This window comes from Protomyctophum parallelum (genome assembly GCF_964188405.1).
Source record: "Protomyctophum parallelum genome assembly, chromosome: 19".
Classification (NCBI taxonomy): domain Eukaryota; kingdom Metazoa; phylum Chordata; class Actinopteri; order Myctophiformes; family Myctophidae; genus Protomyctophum; species Protomyctophum parallelum.
The window spans coordinates 1,501,904-1,521,418 of NC_139717.1; the positions used below are offsets into that span (position 1 = coordinate 1,501,904).

General features: G+C 48.9%; 2 protein-coding genes across 4 annotated transcripts in view; one reads left to right on the forward strand and one right to left on the reverse strand.

Annotated features, from left to right (window-relative positions):
- The first annotated feature begins 584 nt into the window (after positions 1-584).
- Positions 585-19,515, forward strand: part of fez2b (fasciculation and elongation protein zeta 2b) — a 29,233-nt gene continuing 10,302 nt past the window's right edge. For 2 of the 3 annotated variants that reach the window (XM_083790757.1, XM_083790759.1), the window contains exons 1-4: positions 585-1,010; positions 10,052-10,160; positions 13,611-13,736; positions 14,603-14,738. In XM_083790757.1, the coding sequence (XP_083646883.1) occupies positions 592-1,010; positions 10,052-10,160; positions 13,611-13,736; positions 14,603-14,738 (790 nt within the window). In that variant the 5' untranslated portion in view covers positions 585-591. The remainder of the gene's footprint in view (positions 1,011-10,051; positions 10,161-13,610; positions 13,737-14,602; positions 14,739-19,515) is intronic. The other variant, XM_083790758.1, reaches the window with a different exon arrangement.
- Positions 7,856-8,938, reverse strand: LOC310876328 (zinc-binding protein A33-like; the record flags this gene model as incomplete). Its single annotated transcript, XM_083789852.1, has 1 exon — positions 7,856-8,938. One exon carries the CDS (start codon positions 8,936-8,938, stop codon positions 7,856-7,858), a length of 1,083 nt encoding a protein of 360 aa, XP_083645978.1.

Genomic DNA, 19,515 nt, shown 5'->3' on the forward strand with positions numbered 1-19,515 from the left:
CTCAATACAAAAACTGTCAACTGTGAGTGGACGACAGCATAAACTCATAAAGCATTATACACTTGTGACTTGTTTACAATAGGGCCCACCATTTTCAATTCATCAAAAACATTTAGAGACGTACGAATCGGAATATACACAACAATATTATATAGTCAAAATATGTCATGTCACGCACCCCCTATAGAGGGCGCTCGCGCACCACAAGGTGCCGCAAGTTTGGGAACCCCTGCTTTGGTCCAAGAGACTTCAGTCCACAGTTTCACCTCTTGAGCCTCCTCCGCTCCGCTCCACCTCCGCAACCCGATCACAGTCCAGGTTTTCACAGCCCGGACTGTGAAGTGAAATCCAGTCCACAGTTTCACAGCCTCCTCCAGCCCGTCGCGTCGGATCCAGTCCAGGGTTTCCAGCCTCCTCCCTCCAGTCAGTCAGTTAGTTCAGTCAGTCAGTCAGTCAGACCGACTCCTCCAGGTTGTGTCAGCCCAGAACAGAGCACCGTCTGCGGGGAGAACACAGGCTGCCAACCCCCTGTCCTGTCCTGTCCTGCCCGGTGGGTCCGAACCCTTTAGCCCTGCGGTCAGACAGACAGACATGGCGGCTCCGCTGGCCCACTTCGACGAGGACTGGCAGGACTTCAACGAGTTCAAGGCGTCCGAGGAGGTCTCGGAGGAGGAGGAGGAGGAGGAGGACGACCGGCTCAACTCCAACCACCACGCCGCGGCCAGAGACCCTCCGAAGGGCGAAGAGGACGCCTCGTCGGGCCAAGAGGAGGAGGAGGAGGAGGAGGAAGACCACAGCTTCATGTCGTCCTGTGAGGACCAGGACCACAGCTTCAGGTCCACATTGGAGGACCACCAGGACCTCCACAGCTTCAGGTCCGTGGAGGAGCTGGTCCGGGGCTTCGACCGGCAGCTGGGAGCGGTCTTCGGGGACTACGGCGCCGCCACGGACAGCATGGCGCCCGTCCGGGTCCAGCCCTTCACGGAGGACGGGCTCCTCAGACACGACGGGTAGGTTAATGTGACTTCATTTGTGCTCACAGTGGGGGGTCCGTGGGGCCCGCCGGGGGGTCCGTGGGGCCCGCCGGGTTGGTCCACGGACAGGAGGGGGAGGGGGTCTGGTTCTACGGGGTCCCCTATTTGGCCGTAGTCCCTTTCGGGGACCCCTCAGAAAGAGGCTACGTGTCCTGCTGTCTCTGTCTGAGTGACTGTCTGGCTGTTATTGTTTGTTTGTTGTGACTTCTAACTTATTGTGCGAGTCTTCATTTTAGACACTTTGTTGCCTTGAACTAGGGGTCCGCGGGGGTCCCCAGCAACAAGAGGGACAGTTTTACTAGAATACGTTTAGTTTTTGAGAGTCACAGACTGTTGACAAAATCTGTATGTTGTGACTTAATAGGGCTAACTTTGTGCTTAACGTGGGGGTCCGTGGGGTCCAGCAGGGGGTCCGTGGGGTCCACCAGGGGGTCCGTGGGGTGGGGGGGGGGGGTCTAGGTGGTCCACGGGGGTCCTCACGGAACATCAACATGTAGACGTGTTTTGTTTGTTTTGTATATGGATCGGTTGAGACTGACTGTTGACCAAAACCTTGACGAGATGTTGTGTTGTCATTAAATATGCTGTTGTATTTAGGGGGGGGGGGGGGGTCCCTGGCATGGAATCTCCTCAAATGGGGGGTCCGCGGCCATGGGGGGTCCGCGGCCATATGGGGGGTCCTTGACATGTAAATGTGTTTATAGTTTATACTAGACTGACTGAGGCTGGAGAAGGTTTAACTTTGAACCTTGAAAGTTAGCCACGTTAGCATTACAGCAGGCTAACTCTACTCTATGTATGGGCTACTCTAAAGAGAACGCACGGGATGCGTCCGTGACGTCACAGCCAAGCCACCACGTAGCGGAAGTGCTCCATTAGACTCACTGACCTCAGTTACTATACCATGCACACATTGATTGATTGATTGAAATATTTATTAACAGTTTGTAGAATTTACAGTACATTTTAAGCACAAACTCAATACAAAGACTGTCAACTGTGAGTGGACGACCCAATTAAGCATTACACTTGTTTACAAGAGGGTCCACCTTGTTCAATTCATCAAAACATTTAGAGACGTACAAATAGACACTTCTATGTAGTTAAAGAACAGAACAGGAATTCATCACCCATAACCATTATCCCTTAAGAAATAAATAACCGACAAACACTAACAGCTATTATCTGATGAAATAAAATACAAATATATTTTGAAGCGCAGTCCCTGCAACCACACGAAACAAGTGCATTTTATTATGGGGGGGGGGGGGGGACTGGTGTATTTGTATTTTTCTAATGGGTAAAATAGCACATTTCTGCGCACATAGAATGTCTCCAAATGGCCATCCCTGCTTGGACATGCAGGGCATAAAGCACTGTAGTCTACTAAGGGCAGACATGTAAAATAATACATAATTTATGTATTCTAAACTCCCAGTAGCATTATAGGAATAAAGTGTTTATATGGTGATATAGACCACCTCCAGACCATAATGGAAATTAATTTGGAACGGGATATTCTATTCCAATTGAGGTGTTTACAGGAGGAAAGTAAAGGAAAGGTACTATGTTTACCCAGGGTAACTGGACTAGGGAAAGGAAAGGTACTATGTTTACCCAGGGTAACTGGACTAAGGAAAGGAAAGGTACTATGTTTACCCTGCAGGGTAACTGGACTAGGGAAAGGAAAGTAGTGATGCACCGAATATTCGCAGAAAATATTCGGCAGAAAATGGCTAAATATGCATTTTCGGCCTATTCGGTTTCGGCCCAAATAGGCAGAAAATATATCATTGAATAGTGTATGCAATTAATGCATTAAAAAGGGCTGAATAAATGTTTTATGGATCCATAATAGTGATTATTATTTAAGTTAACATAACATTTGTAGAATCAGACTCATGTTAATGGGTGAGGATACTAAAACAGCGATATTCAGTTACACTTCATACCAATGATACTGTGCGGGTATAGGTATGTTAAGTGATAACCACTTTCAACATGGCATTATAGGCAAAAGCTTTCTAAATCTTTCACATTTTCCAAACATCTACAAGCTTGTAGGTCAACATTTTTTTCTATTTGTTGTACAACAAAGTATTTATAGTGCTTAAGTGGCATTCTGGACTAGACCTGTCTGGCTGGAAACATTGTGGTTGCAAGGACTGCATTTCTGACCTTTCAGATACAGGACTGTGTCACAGTCATTACCCGGTGATTGAGAGATTATTTATTCTGTACTTACTCTGTATAAACATACTATTTTAACTAGTGATGCATCGAATATTCAGCCGCAGAAAATGTTCGGTTTCGGCCCGAATAGGCAGAAAATATATCACCGAATAGTGTATGGAATTAATGCATTCAAAAGGGCTGAATAAATGTTTTATGGACCCATAATAGTGATTATTATTTAAGTTAAGTTTTGCCATAATCATTTATTTTAAATAAATCAGGTAGCTTTAAGGTACGGCCATGACAGCAATGGTAGGAAAAAAGATGTATAATATTAATCATATTCGGTATTCGGTTTTCGGCCAAGAATTTCAATTTCGGTGCATCCCTAAAGGAAAGGTACTATTTTTTACCCAGGGTAACTGGACTAAGGAAAGGAAAGGTACTATTTTTTACCCAGGGTAACTGGACTAAGGAAAGGAAAGGTACTATGTTTACCCAGGGTAACTGGACTAAGGAAAGGAAAGGTACTATGTTTACCCAGGGTGACTGGACTAAGGAAAGGAAAGGTACTATGTTTACCCAGGGTAACTGGACTAAGGAAAGGAAAGGTACTATGTTTACCCAGGGTAACTGGACTAAGGAAAGGAAAGGTACTATGTTTACCCAGGGTAACTGGACTAAGGAAAGGAAAGGTACTATGTTTACCCAGGGTAACTGGACTAAGGAAAGGAAAGGTACTATGTTTACCCAGGGTAACTGGACTAAGCTCAAGAACTTGTTTACAGCCAGGCCCTGCTCATAGAACATTTCATGGTAGGGGTTCAATGCCTTGCTCAAAGGGCACTTCAGCGGTGGTAATTTTAACGTGCCGGTCCGGGGATACGAACTAGCGACCTACCGATATCAAGACCGCTCCGCAAACCGTTCGGCCACCGCTGCCTCAAAGCATTTTTATTCTGATAACTGGAATGAATCCATTCATTGGGGCCAGTCAGTGCTTTGTTTGTTCGAACTTGAATATCTTTAACCCATTTTGGCCGAGAACCCCTTTTGGTGTTAGCATTATGCTATGCTTTCGCTATTGACAAATAGCCGATCTACAAGCTCGTAGCACGCCACCGAGTGGCGCGCTACGAGCTTGTAGGTCTGACATAGAACGACTGACATAGAAACATAGCTTTTTCAGAAAACTGACATTTTTAGAATCTGATCTCATGTCAGATGCTCCTCCTACTGTAGTCACATGATGGAGGTTTCGCCACAGCTATATTTAATTTGCAGAAATAATTGAAACGTGCCTGATTTATTTCAACATAGTGTGTTTGTCACGACACCATTTTACAGGTGTAAATAAATAAACAAGTAAATTAATAAATACAAGCTCCCTAGCTCTGGTCCATAGCTTTGGTTGGTTGATTGAAATATGCTTTAACAGTTTGCAGAATTACAGTACATTTCAAGCACAAACTCAATACAAAGACTGTTAATTAACTGTGAGTGGACGACCCAATTAAGCATTACACTTGTTTACAAGAGGGTCCACCATGGTCAATGCATCAAAACATTTAGAGACGTACAAAGAGACACTTCTATATAGTTTAAGAACAGAACAGGAATTCATCATAAAGGAGGTAAAAATGGAAAAGAAACATACAGTGAGGGGAAAGGGGGGGGATTCAGATTTTACGGGACCAGTTTCGAATTGCAGCCGTGCCCTTTGAGAGTGGTTTTGAAGGAGTCAAGGGATTCGCATGTCTTAATGACTGTTGGTAGGGCGTTCCACATTTTGGTGGCATAGGAGCGGAAATAATTTAGTCCCTTGTTTGTGCCGAATCTGGGTTGTACATGGTTTGTTGCACTCCCTCTGGTGTTGTGGGTTGTGGACTTCGTTATTAAAGACGTAGTGAAATGAAAAATATGTTTTTCTCACTTTTAGACCCCCCCAGAAGCAAAGATTTGAGTTAAAAACATTCGCTCTGAAAGAATATATATATTGAAAGATTTGCGACACATTTTCCCGATTTTTCAAAAACAGCAGATCTACAAGCTCATAGCGTGCTCATAGCGTGCTCATAGCGTGCTATGAGCTGCTATGAGCTGCTATTTTTCAATAGCTATATTAATATATAATGCTTAAAACACCAAAAGGGGTTCCCGCCCAGAATGGGTTAAGGGCCTTTGTGGTGCTGTGGTACCATGGGAGGTGCATGCATATTGCATAGTCAAAAATATCTTGTACGAGGGCTCCTGTTAAGGTCTTCAAGGTGTTTTTGTTGACCAGTGAGGAGATCCTGTAAAGGAATCCTGTTCTTTGTTTGACTTTTTTGATTAAGTTGGTGGCCATTTTATCACCGGAAAGATTAGCCTCCAGGATGGAGCCTATAGGTAGGTAATTTCATCTTTACGTGCGATAATATTGTCACCCACTCTAACCAGGAAGCCATTTGCCTTGCTGAGATTACCATTAGATCCAAAGAGAATGGATTCAGTTTTTCCCAGGTGTAAGGATAGTTTGTTTAATATCAGCGAGCCAGGAGCAGATTCTACCGAGTTCAGAGCTGAGGGTCTTTTCAACCTGCAGTTGGTTCCTGGTCCGAGACCAGCAGTGCTGAGTCATCTGCGAACAGGAACAAGTTGCAGTCACAAGATGACGGTTGCAGCTAGTCGCAACCGTTTGGTTGCAATGAGTTGCTGTGGTGAATCATTGGTGCTGTTTGGGTCTGTCTGTCTGCCTGTCTGTCTGTCTGCTTGTCTGCCTGTCTGTCTGTCTGTCTGTCTGCCTGTCTGTCTGTCTGCTTGTCTGCCTGTCTCACAACGACGTGCCTGGCTTCACTAATGAGTCTTCTGTCCAACAAGGGAGCAACTGCTTGTGTGTGTGTGTGTGTGTGTGTGTGTGTGTGTGTGTGTGTGTGTGTGTGTGTGTGTGTGTGTGTGTGTGTGTGTGTGTGTGTGTGTGTGTGTGTGTGTGTGTGTGTGTGTGTGTGTGTGTGTGTGTGTGTGTGTGTGTGTGTGTGTGTGTGTGTGTGTGTGTGTGTGTGTGTGTGCGTGCGTGCGTGCCAGCCTTTTGCCTTACTTAGAAACATCTCCCTCAAACTGTGCCCGAGCACCCTGGGGGAGAAATCTCCACAAATGTGGATGTTATGTAAAGTGTGTGTGTGTGGCATTAGTGCATGTGAACGAGTGTGTCCGTGTGACGATGCAGAGTCATTTTGACCTCAGAGCGCCTTTACATCCACTGTTGCCATGTCTGCTAATTATAAGCCTTTACATCCACCGTTGCCATGTCTGCTAATTATAAGCCTTTACATCCACTGTAGATCTCCTACTAAGAACATGTATGGACATTCTCTCGACAACATAGTTTGCGATCATCTCCAATAATTGGCGATCAGTCGATGATGTAATGATTGTGAGTGACAGGCCTAACGGGGGGGGGAAGGAGGAACGAGCAACACGCAACGAACGCTGTGTCACACTGATAAGCGTCAGAGAGGAAACGCTCTCCCACAGTGTCAGTTCCTGTGTCTCTTTCTCCTTCGGTGCATCTCGTGTCTGTTTAACCCTCTAACACCCAGCGTTGCTTTTTAGCAACAATCTTATTTATTTAATTTTTTTTTTTTTTTCTGTTCTTTTTTCACCTAAACGTCATCAGTGATGTTCATTGCAATGCCATTTCAATGCCATTGGTCATGATATTTGCATATAAATACCCCCCACAGAGGCTGCAATTCACACAAATAAAAAATGTCTGGACTCTGTGCAATTTTGAATTTCTTTTAACCTAAGACTTTACCCTAATAAAAGTAGGTATAATAATTGTAATATATGTTTTTTTGTGATCATTAGAATGTCTAGAACATGTTTTTTATTCATTATTGTGAAAGATATCCCCCAAATGTAAATTATTAATGTATTATATTATTATATCATTATTATATAATTATTATACATTTTTCATCTTTTTTATTTATTTATTTTTAACATATTTTTTAGTCTTAGTCCTAGTAGTACAAAGTAGTAGTAAGGTTGAAATCAATTTTTTGCAAGTAGAAATTAAAGGAGAATTCCATGCTAGAATGCTTTCTTATCTTTCTTACCTTTCTTTATAGTTGTTACGTCCCCACCAAAGAGGTTAATAATTTACATTTGGGGGATATCTTTCACAATAATGAATAAAACATTTTCTAGACATTCTAATGATCACAAAAAAACACATGTTACAATTATTTTACTTACTTTTATTAGTGTTAAAGGTCAAAAGTCATAGGTTAAAAAAAAATCAGTCCAGAGTCCAGAAATCTTTAATTTGTGTGAATTTCAGCCTCTGTGGGGGGTATATATATGCCAATATCATGACCAATGGCATTGCAATGAACATGAACATGAACATCACTGATGACGTTTAGGTGAAGAAAGACCAGAAAAAAATAATAATTAAGTAATTCATTAAAATATAACTTGTACTCACTTGTACCGTGTCTTACTTAAAATGCCCAAATTGTAATGTGTACGTGTGTGTGTGTTTGTTCTCCCCCCTTCGGTTTTCCTCACTTGTTTCCTCATATATGCATAATTTATTAATACATGTTTTCTCTTATCATTTTGACGTTGGAGGGAACAAGTTCCCTTCGTCCTCACCGAGATCAGTGTCCATGTTGACAGGAGGAGATGATCAGAGGAGCAGCGTTTGTACCACCATTATTAAGACAGGGACTGAAGTATGGATATAGTCTCTCAGTGAAGGAGCAGCCAGTGAAGGAGTAGAGGAGAACTCTGGCCTCCACGTCATAAAAGGAGACCAGACCCTCCTCATAATCCACAAACACTCCCACTGTCTGGAGCTTCTCTCTAACAGGGAGGAGGACATCAGGGCCAGCACGAGCCTTGTACTCATTTCCATTCCTCAACATTATCGACCAGTAACCATTGTTGGGGGTCAGTGGGATCTGTCCCTTCCTGTTGATGGACTCTCTGGCCACTCCTAGAGTCCACTTAGTCTTCCTTCTAACCTGAACCTCAAAGTAAAACCTTCCTGAGGAGAATCCTTGTTTTCCTAAGACATCGACACATGTATCAAATCTCTCTTTGTTCTTTGGGAGATTCTTCCTTATGTTTCCATGACTCACTTGTTTTCCATCGTCAGACAGGATGAGGTCAGGATGTGCTGTATCAGGATCCGGAGTCACATCCACTGCATATCTCTTGATCATCCTCAGCTCAACATCACCGAGCTTCATCATCTCTTGACTGAGTGTCTTCTCCAGCTGAGCCACAGCTGTCTTCACAGTGTCCACACATGAAGACTGATGGACATTGACCTTTGTCCAGTCCTTGGTGGGTGGAGGGGCGTTGATGGAGGTGAAGTTCTGGAGGATGTGGTCTTCAGAATGTGAGAGCTGTTTCAGCCCAGTGACTCTCTTCTCTAACTGAGTGATTTCCTGTTGCAGATCTTTGATGAAGCCTTCAGCCTGTTTCTCTGTTGTTTTCTGCTTCTCTTCAATCACACCAATGAGCTCAGCCTGGCTTCTCTCAATACAGCTGATCAGATCAGTGAAGATCTGCACACTGCCTGCTGTCACTGTGTCTGCATCCTTCCTGCTGAGCTCTACTGAGCGTTTGACCTCCTGAATCTTCACTCGTCTCTCCTGGATCATCGTCTGGATTTCAGCCTCTGTCTTTGCTTCATATTCTTCTTTCCACTCATGATACCTGAACGGACGAACCATTTCAGAAACAAAACTATTGATAGATACGTTTGGTCTCTTATAGGTTTCTGAACTAGTGGTCATGGGGTGTCTTCAACCAGTGATGTCTGTCTTATACAATCCAGGAATGTGTATGATGTGATTACAGCAGAATATTAAGTTGTAAGGGTTTATCTTTCTATGTGTGATCCAATGGTCTGTCTCTCTCTCTTCTCTTTGACTAAAGCTCCTCACACTCTGTGGAATCAGCTTTTAAGTCACGCTGACTGAAACCTGACCTCATCAAACATGACGTCAGTCTTGACCAAATATGGAGTTCCACACGTGCATCAATGGCATTCAGCGCTAATGCTTACTTTTGAGAACTCTGATATTCTTTTGGAATCCTGTCAGCATTTCCTGAGCCAACAAACCACTAGCCTGGCCCAGTCTGAGTCTTTTCTGGTCTTTAGCAATACATGGTTTTCAACCCTTTTCATGTCAAGGTCCATTTGAGCCACGGAACCACCATGGTGACATTTAGCATCAAAGACGGTAAAACACAAGCATATTCTTTTGGATAAGATTTTGTCCACAATTCCATGCTGTATTGATGTTGGTACCATAATGGAGAGATAACAGGCAGACGTTATCTCTCGTTTGCCTGTTAACGTCAAAATAACAATTATTTTACTTTAGCTAATTATGTAGACTTCAAAAAAGAAATCAAGTACTGCAGATGTTTAACAAACAATGTATCTCTTGTGAGCCTGGCAGATCTAAAAGGGTCCATTTGGTTAGCAACTCTCCATCATTTAGTTTTTATTTAGATTTCGTCAGTGAAAAAATGTAGTCGACGAACATTTTTCGTCTTAGTTTTAGTCGACGAAAACAACACTGGTTCCATTGTCTTCTGTCCCTCCCCACTCAGGGCGTTGACCTTTGACCTGTGTTCCGTCTCCAGGGTGTTGACCTTTGACCTGTGTTCTGTCCCCAGGGTGTTGACCTGTGTTCTGTCCCCAGGGTGTTGACCTTTGACCTGTGTTCTGTCTCCAGGGTGTTGACCTTTGACCTGTGTTCTGTCTCCAGGGTGTTGACCTTTGACCTGTGTTCTGTCTCCAGGGTGTTGACCTTTGACCTGTGTTCTGTCTCCAGGGTGTGGAACGCGCTGACCGATAACTACGGCAACGTGATGCCGGTGGACTGGAAGACGTCGCACACACGACGCTTAACCCTCGACGCGCTGCAGCTCAGGAGGCACGAGGTACGCGCACACACACGCACGCACGCATGCACGCACACACACACATGTATTTTAGCGGGCCTTGATGCCGTCGAAATGACTGATCTTACACTTGCTGAAAATAGCCGATCTGACTTATACTGGATCTATTGTCCACTAGTCCCTTATACTGGATCTCTTGTCCACTAGTCCCTTATACTGGATCTCTTGTCCACTAGTCCCTTATACTGGATCTCTTGTCCACTAGTCCCTTATACTGGATCTCTTGTCCACTAGTCCCTTCCTATAACATGTTAGTCTGGTTTTTGTGTTGACTAAATTGTCAATATATTTAGTTTTAGTCATAATAGCTTCGTTATCATTTAGTTTCCATTTAGTTTCCGTTCAGTGAGAAATAATATTTATAATGAATAATAAAGTATTCAATACGAAAACACATTTACAACATTTTCAACTCCCATCATGTTACGAAATATAACGCGATGGGAACAAAACGAATTTCACCAACCAGAGGGGGGGTGTAGCCTGGCCCAGACAGTCTGCCCCTGGTCTAGAGGGGGGGTGTAGCCTGACCATGCAGACAGTCTGCCCCTGGTCTAGAGGGGGGGGGTGTAGCCTGGCCCAGACAGTCTGCCCCTGGTCTAGAGGGGGGGGGGGGGGGGTAGCCTGGCCCAGACAGTCTGCCCCTGGTCTAGAGGGGGGGTGTAGCCTGGCCCAGACAGTCTGCCCCTGGTCTAGAGGGGGGGTGTAGCCTGGCCCAGACAGTCTGCCCCTGGTCTAGAGGGGGGGGGGGTGTAGCCTGGCCCAGACAGTCTGCCCCTGGTCTAGAGGGGGGTGTAGCCTGGCCCAGACAGTCTGCCCCTGGTCTAGAGGGGGGGGGTGTAGCCTGGCCCAGACAGTCTGCCCCTGGTCTAGAGGGGGGGGGGGGGTGTAGCCTGGCCCAGACAGTCTGCCCCTGGTCTAGAGGGGGGGGTGTAGCCTGGCCCAGACAGTCTGTCCCTGGTCTAGAGGGGGGGGTGTAGCCTGGCCCAGACAGTCTGCCCCTGGTCTAGAGGGGGGCGGTGTAGCCTGGCCCAGACAGTCTGCCCCTGGTCTAGAGGGGGGGGGTGTAGCCTGGCCCAGACAGTCTGCCCCTGGTCTAGAGGGGGGGGTGTAGCCTGGCCCAGACAGTCTGCCCCTGGTCTAGAGGGGGGGGGGGGTGTAGCCTGGCCCAGACAGTCTGCCCCTGGTCTAGGGGGGGGGGGGGGTGTAGCCTGGCCCATACAGTCTGTCCCTGGTCTAGAGGGGGGGGTGTAGCCTGGCCCAGACAGTCTGCCCCTGGTCTAGAGGGGGGGGTGTAGCCTGGCCCAGACAGTCTGTCCCTGGTCTAGAGGGGGGGGTGTAGCCTGGCCCAGACAGTCTGCCCCTGGTCTAGAGGGGGGGTGTAGCCTGGCCCAGACAGTCTGCCCCTGGTCTAGGGGGGGGGGGGTGTAGCCTGGCTCAGACAGTCTGCCCCTGGTCTAGAGGGGGGGGTGTAGCCTGGCCCAGACAGTCTGTCCCTGGTCTAGAGGGGGGGGTGTAGCCTGGCCCAGACAGTCTGCCCCTGGTCTAGAGGGGGGGTGTAGCCTGGCCCAGACAGTCTGCCCCTGGTCTAGAGGGGGGGGGTGTAGCCTGGCTCAGACAGTCTGCCCCTGGTCTAGAGGGGGGGGTGTAGCCTGGCCCAGACAGTCTGCCCCTGGTCTAGAGGGGGGGGTGTAGCCTGGCCCAGACAGTCTGCCCCTGGTCTAGAGGGGGGGGTGTAGCCTGGCCCAGACAGTCTGTCCCTGGTCTAGAGATCAGAGCTGCACCGAGGCGAGTAAAACTGTGACAATAAAGATGATTCTGATTCTATACTGTCTGTCTGTCTGTCTGTCTGTCTGTCTGTCTGTCTGTCTGTCTGTCTACTTTCCACCTCCTCCCTCTCCCCCTGTCCTCTCTCCCCCTGTCCTCTCTCCCCCTGTCCTCTCTCATCTGTCCTGTCCTCTCTCATCTGTCCTGTCCTCTCTCCCCCTGTCCTATCTGCCCCTGTCCTCTCTCCCCCTGTCCTCTCTCCCCCTCTCCTCTCTCCCCCTGTCCTCTCTCCCCTCCTGTCCTCTCTCCCCCTGTCCTCTCTCCCCCTGTCCTCTCCTCTCTCCCCCTGTCCCCTCTCCCCCTGTCCTCTCCCCTCTCCCCCTGTCCTCTCTCCCCCTGTCCTCTCTCCCCTCCTGTCCTCTCTCCCCCTGTCCTCTCTCCCCCTGTCCTCTCCTCTGTCCCCCTGTCCTCTCCCCTCCTGTCCTCTCTCCCCCTGTCCTCTCCTCTCTCCCCCTGTCCCCTCTCCCCTGTCCTCTCCTCTCTCCCCCTGTCCTCTCTCCTCCTCTCCCCTCTCCCCCTGTCCTCTCTCCCCCTGTCCTCTCTCCCCCTGTCCTCTCTCCCCCTGTCCTGTCCTCTCTCCCCCTGTCCTCTCTCCCCCTGTCCTCTCTCCCCCTGTCCTCTCTCCCCCTGTCCTGTCCTCTCTCCCCCTGTCCTCTCTCCCCCTGTCCTCTCTCCCCCTGTCCTCTCTCCCCCTGTCCTCTCCTCTCTCCCCCTGTCCTCTCCTCTCTCCCCCTCTCCTCTCTCCCCCTGTCCTCTCTCCTCCTCTCCTCTCTCCCCCTGTCCTCTCCCCCTGTCCTCTCCTCTCTCCCCCTGTCCTCTCCTCTCTCCCCCTGTCCTCTCTCCTCCTCTCCTCTCTCCCCCTGTCCTCTCCCCCTGTCCTCTCCTCTCTCCTCCTCTCCTCTCTCCTCCTGCCCTCTCCCCCTGTCCTCTCCTCTCTCCCCCTGTCCTCTCTCCCCCTGTCCTCTCTCCCCCTGTCCTCTCTCCCCCTGTCCTCTCCTCTCTCCCCCTGTCCTCTCTCCCCCTCTCCTCTCTCCCCCTGTCCTCTCCTCTCTCCCCCTGTCCTGTCCTCTCCCCTCCTGTCCTCTCTCCCCCTGTCCTCTCTCCCCTCCTGTCCTCTCTCCCCCTGTCCTCTCCTCTCTCCCCCTCTCCTCTCTCCCCCTGTCCTCTCTCCCCCTCTCCTCTCTCCCCCTGTCCTCTCCTCTGTCCCCCTGTCCTCTCCCCCTCTCCTCTCTCCCCCTGTCCTCTCCTCTCTCCCCCTGTCCTCTCTCCCCTCCTGTCCTCTCCCCCTGTCCTCTCCTCTCCCCCCCTGTCCTGTCCTCTCTCCTCCTGTCCTCTCTCCCCCTCTCCTCTCTCCCCCTGTCCTCTCTCCCCCTGTCCTCTCTCCCCCTGTCCTCTCCTCTCCCCCCTGTCCTCTCCTCTCTCCCCCTGTCCTCTCCTCTCTCCCCCTGTCCTCTCCTCTCTCCCCCTGCCCTCTCCCCCTGTCCTCTCTCCCCCTGTCCTCTCTCCCCCTGTCCTCTCCTCTCTCCCCCTGTCCTCTCCTCTCTCCCCCTGTCCTCTCCTCTCTCCCCCTGTCCTGTCCTCTGTCCCCCTGGTGGTGGACAGACTCTGGAGGAGCAGTCTCTGGACCTGTCTGAAGACGAGGACCTGAGGGAGCAGATGGACCTGCACTCCATCATCACTGTGTCCTTCAACGTCAGCAACGACGAGCCGCTGTTCACCGCCGAGCAGGTGAGACCGCACGCACACACACATACACATACACACACAACGACGAGCCGCTGTTCACCGCCGAGCAGGTGAGACCGCACGCACACACACATACACATACACACACAACGACGAGCCGCTGTTCACCGCCGAGCAGGTGAGACCGCACGCACACACACACATACACACACACACACACGCACGCACGCACGCACGCACACACACACACACACACACACACACACACACACACACACACACAACGACGAGCCGCTGTTCACCGCCGAGCAGGTGAGACCGCACGCACACACACACATACACACACACACACACGCACGCACGCACGCACGCACACACACACACACACACACACACACACACACACACACACACACAACGACGAGCCGCTGTTCACCGCCGAGCAGGTGAGACCGCACGCACACACGCACACATACACACACGCACGCACGCACGCACGCACGCACACACGGCACGCACACACACACACACACACGCACGCACGCACGCACGCACGCACGCACGCACGCACGCACGCACGCACACACGGCACGCACGCACGCACACACGACACGCCAACACGCACGCACGCACGCACGCACGCAAACACGCACGCACGCACGCACGCACGCAAACACGCAGCAGACCTACAAGCAGACCTACTCGGTAGCGCGCCACCAAGTGGCGCGCTACCGAGTAGGTCTGCTTGTTAAATAAGCAAAAAAAAATAAGATTTTGAAAAATTTGCTGGCACTACATGGTTCAAATTGAGGCCTGACTCAGAATTGGTGTGTGTGTGTGTGTGCGTGTGTGTGTGCGTGTGCGTGTGCGTGTGCGTGTGCGTGTGCGTGTGTGTGCGTGTCCCGTAGGTGCTGGAGGAGATCGAGGAGATGATGCAACAGTCTCCAGACCCAGAGGACGAGGACAGCCCGTCCCAGTCAGACATGTCCCTCGTGTCCTCTCAGGACCTCCAACGCTCCGCGTCCAACACCAGCCTGGAGGACCGTGAGTACACCGCTGTCCTGTGTGTGTGTGTGTGTGTAGTAATAGTAGATTGGGAGTGAGTCTGTAGTTCTGACTGCAATGGGAAGTGCATTCCATAGTTTGGGAGCCAGAAGGGAGAAGAGTTTGGGACGTGTGGAGCGTTGTTGTCCCGGTGTTTTTAGCGGTACTTCCAGCTTCCCTGCGTCGGCTGATATGAGCGCACAGGAGGGTCTGTAGGGTTCCATCAGACATAGCTGGGGTTGTAGGGTTCCATCAGACATAGCTGGGGTTGTAGGGTTTGTAGGGTTCCATCAGACATAGCTGGGGTTGTAGGGTTTGTAGGGTTCCATCAGACATAGCTGGGGTTGTAGGGTTTGTAGGGTTCCATCAGACATAGCTGGGGTTGTAGGGTTTGTAGGGTTCCATCAGACATAGCTGGGGTTGTAGGGTCTGTAGGGTTCCATCAGACATAGCTGGGGTTGTAGGGTTTGTAGGGTTCCATCAGACATAGCTGGGTTTGTAGGGTTCCATCAGACATAGCTGGGGTTGTAGGGTTCCATCAGACATAGCTGGGGTTGTAGGGTTTGTAGGGTTCCATCAGACATAGCTGGGGTTGTAGGGTTTGTAGGGTTCCATCAGACATAGCTGGGGTTGTAGGGTTTGTAGGGTTCCATCAGACATAGCGGGGGTTGTAGGGTTCCATCAGACATAGCTGGGGTTGTAGGGTTTGTAGGGTTCCATCAGACATAGCTGGGGTTGTAGGGTTTGTAGGGTTCCATCAGACATAGCTGGGGTTGTAGGGTTTGTAGGGTTCCATCAGACATAGCTGGGGTTGTAGGGTTTGTAGGGTTCCATCAGACATAGCTGGGGTTGTAGGGTTTGTAGGGTTCCATCAGACATAGCTGGGGTTGTAGGGTTTGTAGGGTTCCATCAGACATAGCTGGGGTTGTAGGGTTCCATCAGACATAGCTGGGGTTGTAGGGTTTGTAGGGTTCCATCAGACATAGCTGGGGTTGTAGGGTCTGTAGGGTTCCATCAGACATAGCTGGGGTTGTAGGGTTTGTAGGGTTCCATCAGACATAGCTGGGGTTGTAGGGTTCCATCAGACATAGCTGGGGTTGTAGGGTTCCATCAGACATAGCTGGGGTTGTAGGGTCTGTAGGGTTCCATCAGACATAGCTGGGGTTGTAGGGTCTGTAGGGTTCCATCAGACATAGCTGGGGTTGTAGGGTTTGTAGGGTTCCATCAGACATAGCTGGGGTTGTAGGGTTTGTAGGGTTCCATCAGACATAGCTGGGGTTGTAGGGTTTGTAGGGTTCCATCAGACATAGCTGGGGTTGTAGGGTTTGTAGGGTTCCATCAGACATAGCTGGGGTTGTAGGGTTTGTAGGGTTCCATCAGACATAGCTGGGGTTGTAGGGTTTGTAGGGTTCCATCAGACATAGCTGGGGTTGTAGGGTTTGTAGGGTTCCATCAGACATAGCTGGGGTTGTAGGGTTTGTAGGGTTCCATCAGACATAGCTGGGGTTGTAGGGTTTGTAGGGTTCCATCAGACATAGCTGGGGTTGTAGGGTTCCATCAGACATAGCTGGGGTTGTAGGGTCTGTAGGGTTCCATCAGACATAGCTGGGGTTGTAGGGTTTGTAGGGTTCCATCAGACATAGCTGGGGTTGTAGGGTTTGTAGGGTTCCATCAGACATAGCTGGGGTTGCTTTGAATGCCTCGGCGTCAGAGTTTTGTATTCATGGACATTACAAACAAATGCAATGTAAATACACTGGATTTAGAAAAGATGCAAATGTCCATCCGCCGTCCTCACACAACACGCAACACGCAACACACACCACACAACACACAACACACAACACACCACACAACACACTACACACTACACACAACACGCAACACACAACACACAACACGCAACACACAACACACAACACACGACAGACAACACAACACACAACACACAACACACAACACAGTAAGGGAACAGGGAACAGGCAGGGAACCGTCCTCACACAACACAGCACTATAATTGCATTGTATATAGTCATAGCACGCCATAGTACATATGTATGGTTGTAGGGTTTGTAGGGTTCCATCAGACATAGCTGGGGTTGTAGGGTTTGTAGGGTTCCATCAGACATAGCTGGGGTTGTAGGGTTTGTAGGGTTCCATCAGACATAGCTGGGGTTGTAGGGTTTGTAGGGTTCCATCAGACATAGCTGAGGTTGTAGGGTTTGTAGGGTTCCATCAGACATAGCTGGGGTTGTAGGGTCTGTAGGGTTCCATCAGACATAGCTGGGGTTGTAGGGTTTGTAGGGTTCCATCAGACATAGCTGGGGTTGTAGGGTTTGTAGGGTTCCATCAGACATAGCTGAGGTTGTAGGGTTTGTAGGGTTCCATCAGACATAGCTGGGGTTGTAGGGTTTGTAGGGTTCCATCAGACATAGCTGGGGTTGTAGGGTTCCATCAGACATAGCTGGGGTTGTAGGGTCTGTAGGGTTCCATCAGACATAGCTGGGGTTGTAGGGTTTGTAGGGTTCCATCAGACATAGCTGGGGTTGTAGGGTTTGTAGGGTTCCATCAGACATAGCTGGGGTTGTAGGGTTTGTAGGGTTCCATCAGACATAGCTGGGGTTGTAGGGTTTGTAGGGTTCCATCAGACATAGCTGAGGTTGTAGGGTCTGTAGGGTTCCATCAGACATAGCTGGGGTTGTAGGGTTTGTAGGGTTCCATCAGACATAGCTGGGGTTGTAGGGTTTGTAGGGTTCCATCAGACATAGCTGGGGTTGTAGGGTCTGTAGGGTTCCATCAGACATAGCTGGGGTTGTAGGGTTTGTAGGGTTCCATCAGACATAGCTGGGGTTGTAGGGTTTGTAGGGTTCCATCAGACATAGCTGGGGTTGTAGGGTTTGTAGGGTTCCATCAGACATAGCTGGGGTTGTAGGGTTTGTAGGGTTCCATCAGACATAGCTGGGGTTGTAGGGTTTGTAGGGTTCCATCAGACATAGCTGGGGTTGTAGGGTTTGTAGGGTTCCATCAGACATAGCTGGGGTTGTAGGGTTTGTAGGGTTCCATCAGACATAGCTGGGGTTGTAGGGTTTGTAGGGTTCCATCAGACATAGCTGGGGTTGTAGGGTTTGTAGGGTTCCATCAGACATAGCTGGGGTTGTAGGGTTTGTAGGGTTCCATCAGACATAGCTGGGGTTGTAGGGTCTGTAGGGTTCCATCAGACATAGCTGGGGTTGTAGGGTTTGTAGGGTTCCATCAGACATAGCTGGGGTTGTAGGGTTTGTAGGGTTCCATCAGACATAGCTGGGGTTGTAGGGTTTGTAGGGTTCCATCAGACATAGCTGGGGTTGTAGGGTTTGTAGGGTTCCATCAGACATAGCTGGGGTTGTAGGGTTTGTAAGGTTCCATCAGACATAGCTGGGGTCGCTTTGAAAGCCTCGGCGTCAGAGTTTTGTATTCATGGACATTACAAACAAATGCAATGTAAATACACTGGATTTAGAAAAGATGCAAATGTCCATCCGCCGTCCTCACACAACACACAACACACAACACACACCACACAACACACAACACACAACACACAACACACAACACACAACACACCACACAACACACAACACACAACACACACCACACAACACACAACACACAACACACAACACACACCACACAACACACAACACACAACACACAACACACACCACACAACACACAACACACAACACAACACACAACACACAACACAGTAAGGGAACAGGGAACAGGCAGGGAACCGTCCTCACACAACACACAACACACAACACAACACACAACACAACACACAACACACAACACACAACACACAACACACAACACAACACACAACACACAACACACAACACACAACACACAACACAACACACAACACACAACACACAACACACAACACACAACACACAACACACAACACACAACACAACACACAACACGAAGGGAACAGGCAGGGAACCGTCCTCACACAACACAGCACTATAATTGCATTGTATATAGTCATAGCACGCCATAGTACATATGTATAGCATAGTAGTATATATTATTCGTTTCCAATTCTAGTATATATGTATAGTTTCATTATATAGATATTCCACTGTTACTTTCTTAGCTTACGCATGTTTCATGATAAATGCTTTTTATGTGATGTATTCCCATGCTTTTTTGTTCTTGCTTAATGTAAATCGCTCTGGATTAAGAGCATCTGCTAAATGCCTAAATTGTAACACACAACACACAACACAGTAAGGGAACAGGGAACGGGCAGGGAACCGTCCTCACACAACACACAACACACAACACACTACACACTACACACAACACACAACACACAACACACAACACACTACACACTACACACAACACACAACACAGTAAGGGAACAGGGAACAGGCAGGCAGTGATTTCGGGAGGCGTAGTTCCAGACTCTATAGTGTCGCAGTCCCGCCCCCTTTCATGACGACGCCAGGCCCAGGAAATAATTCCAAATTCCCCATTTCTTCCCATAGACATTTCAAAAGGTATTTATTTAAAGACGGTTACGCCGCGGACAAAGACAACTCGAGTCGTGACAAATCATGACAAACAAACACAACGTTTTGGACCAAACAAATAATTACAAAGAAGAAAAACAACACAAAAAAAGTGTTGTAATAACCTGCCGTTATTTTCTTCTTTCTAATTATTTGTTCGGCCCAAACTAAATGCGTTTGTTGTCATGATTTGTCACGACAAGAGTTGTCTTTTT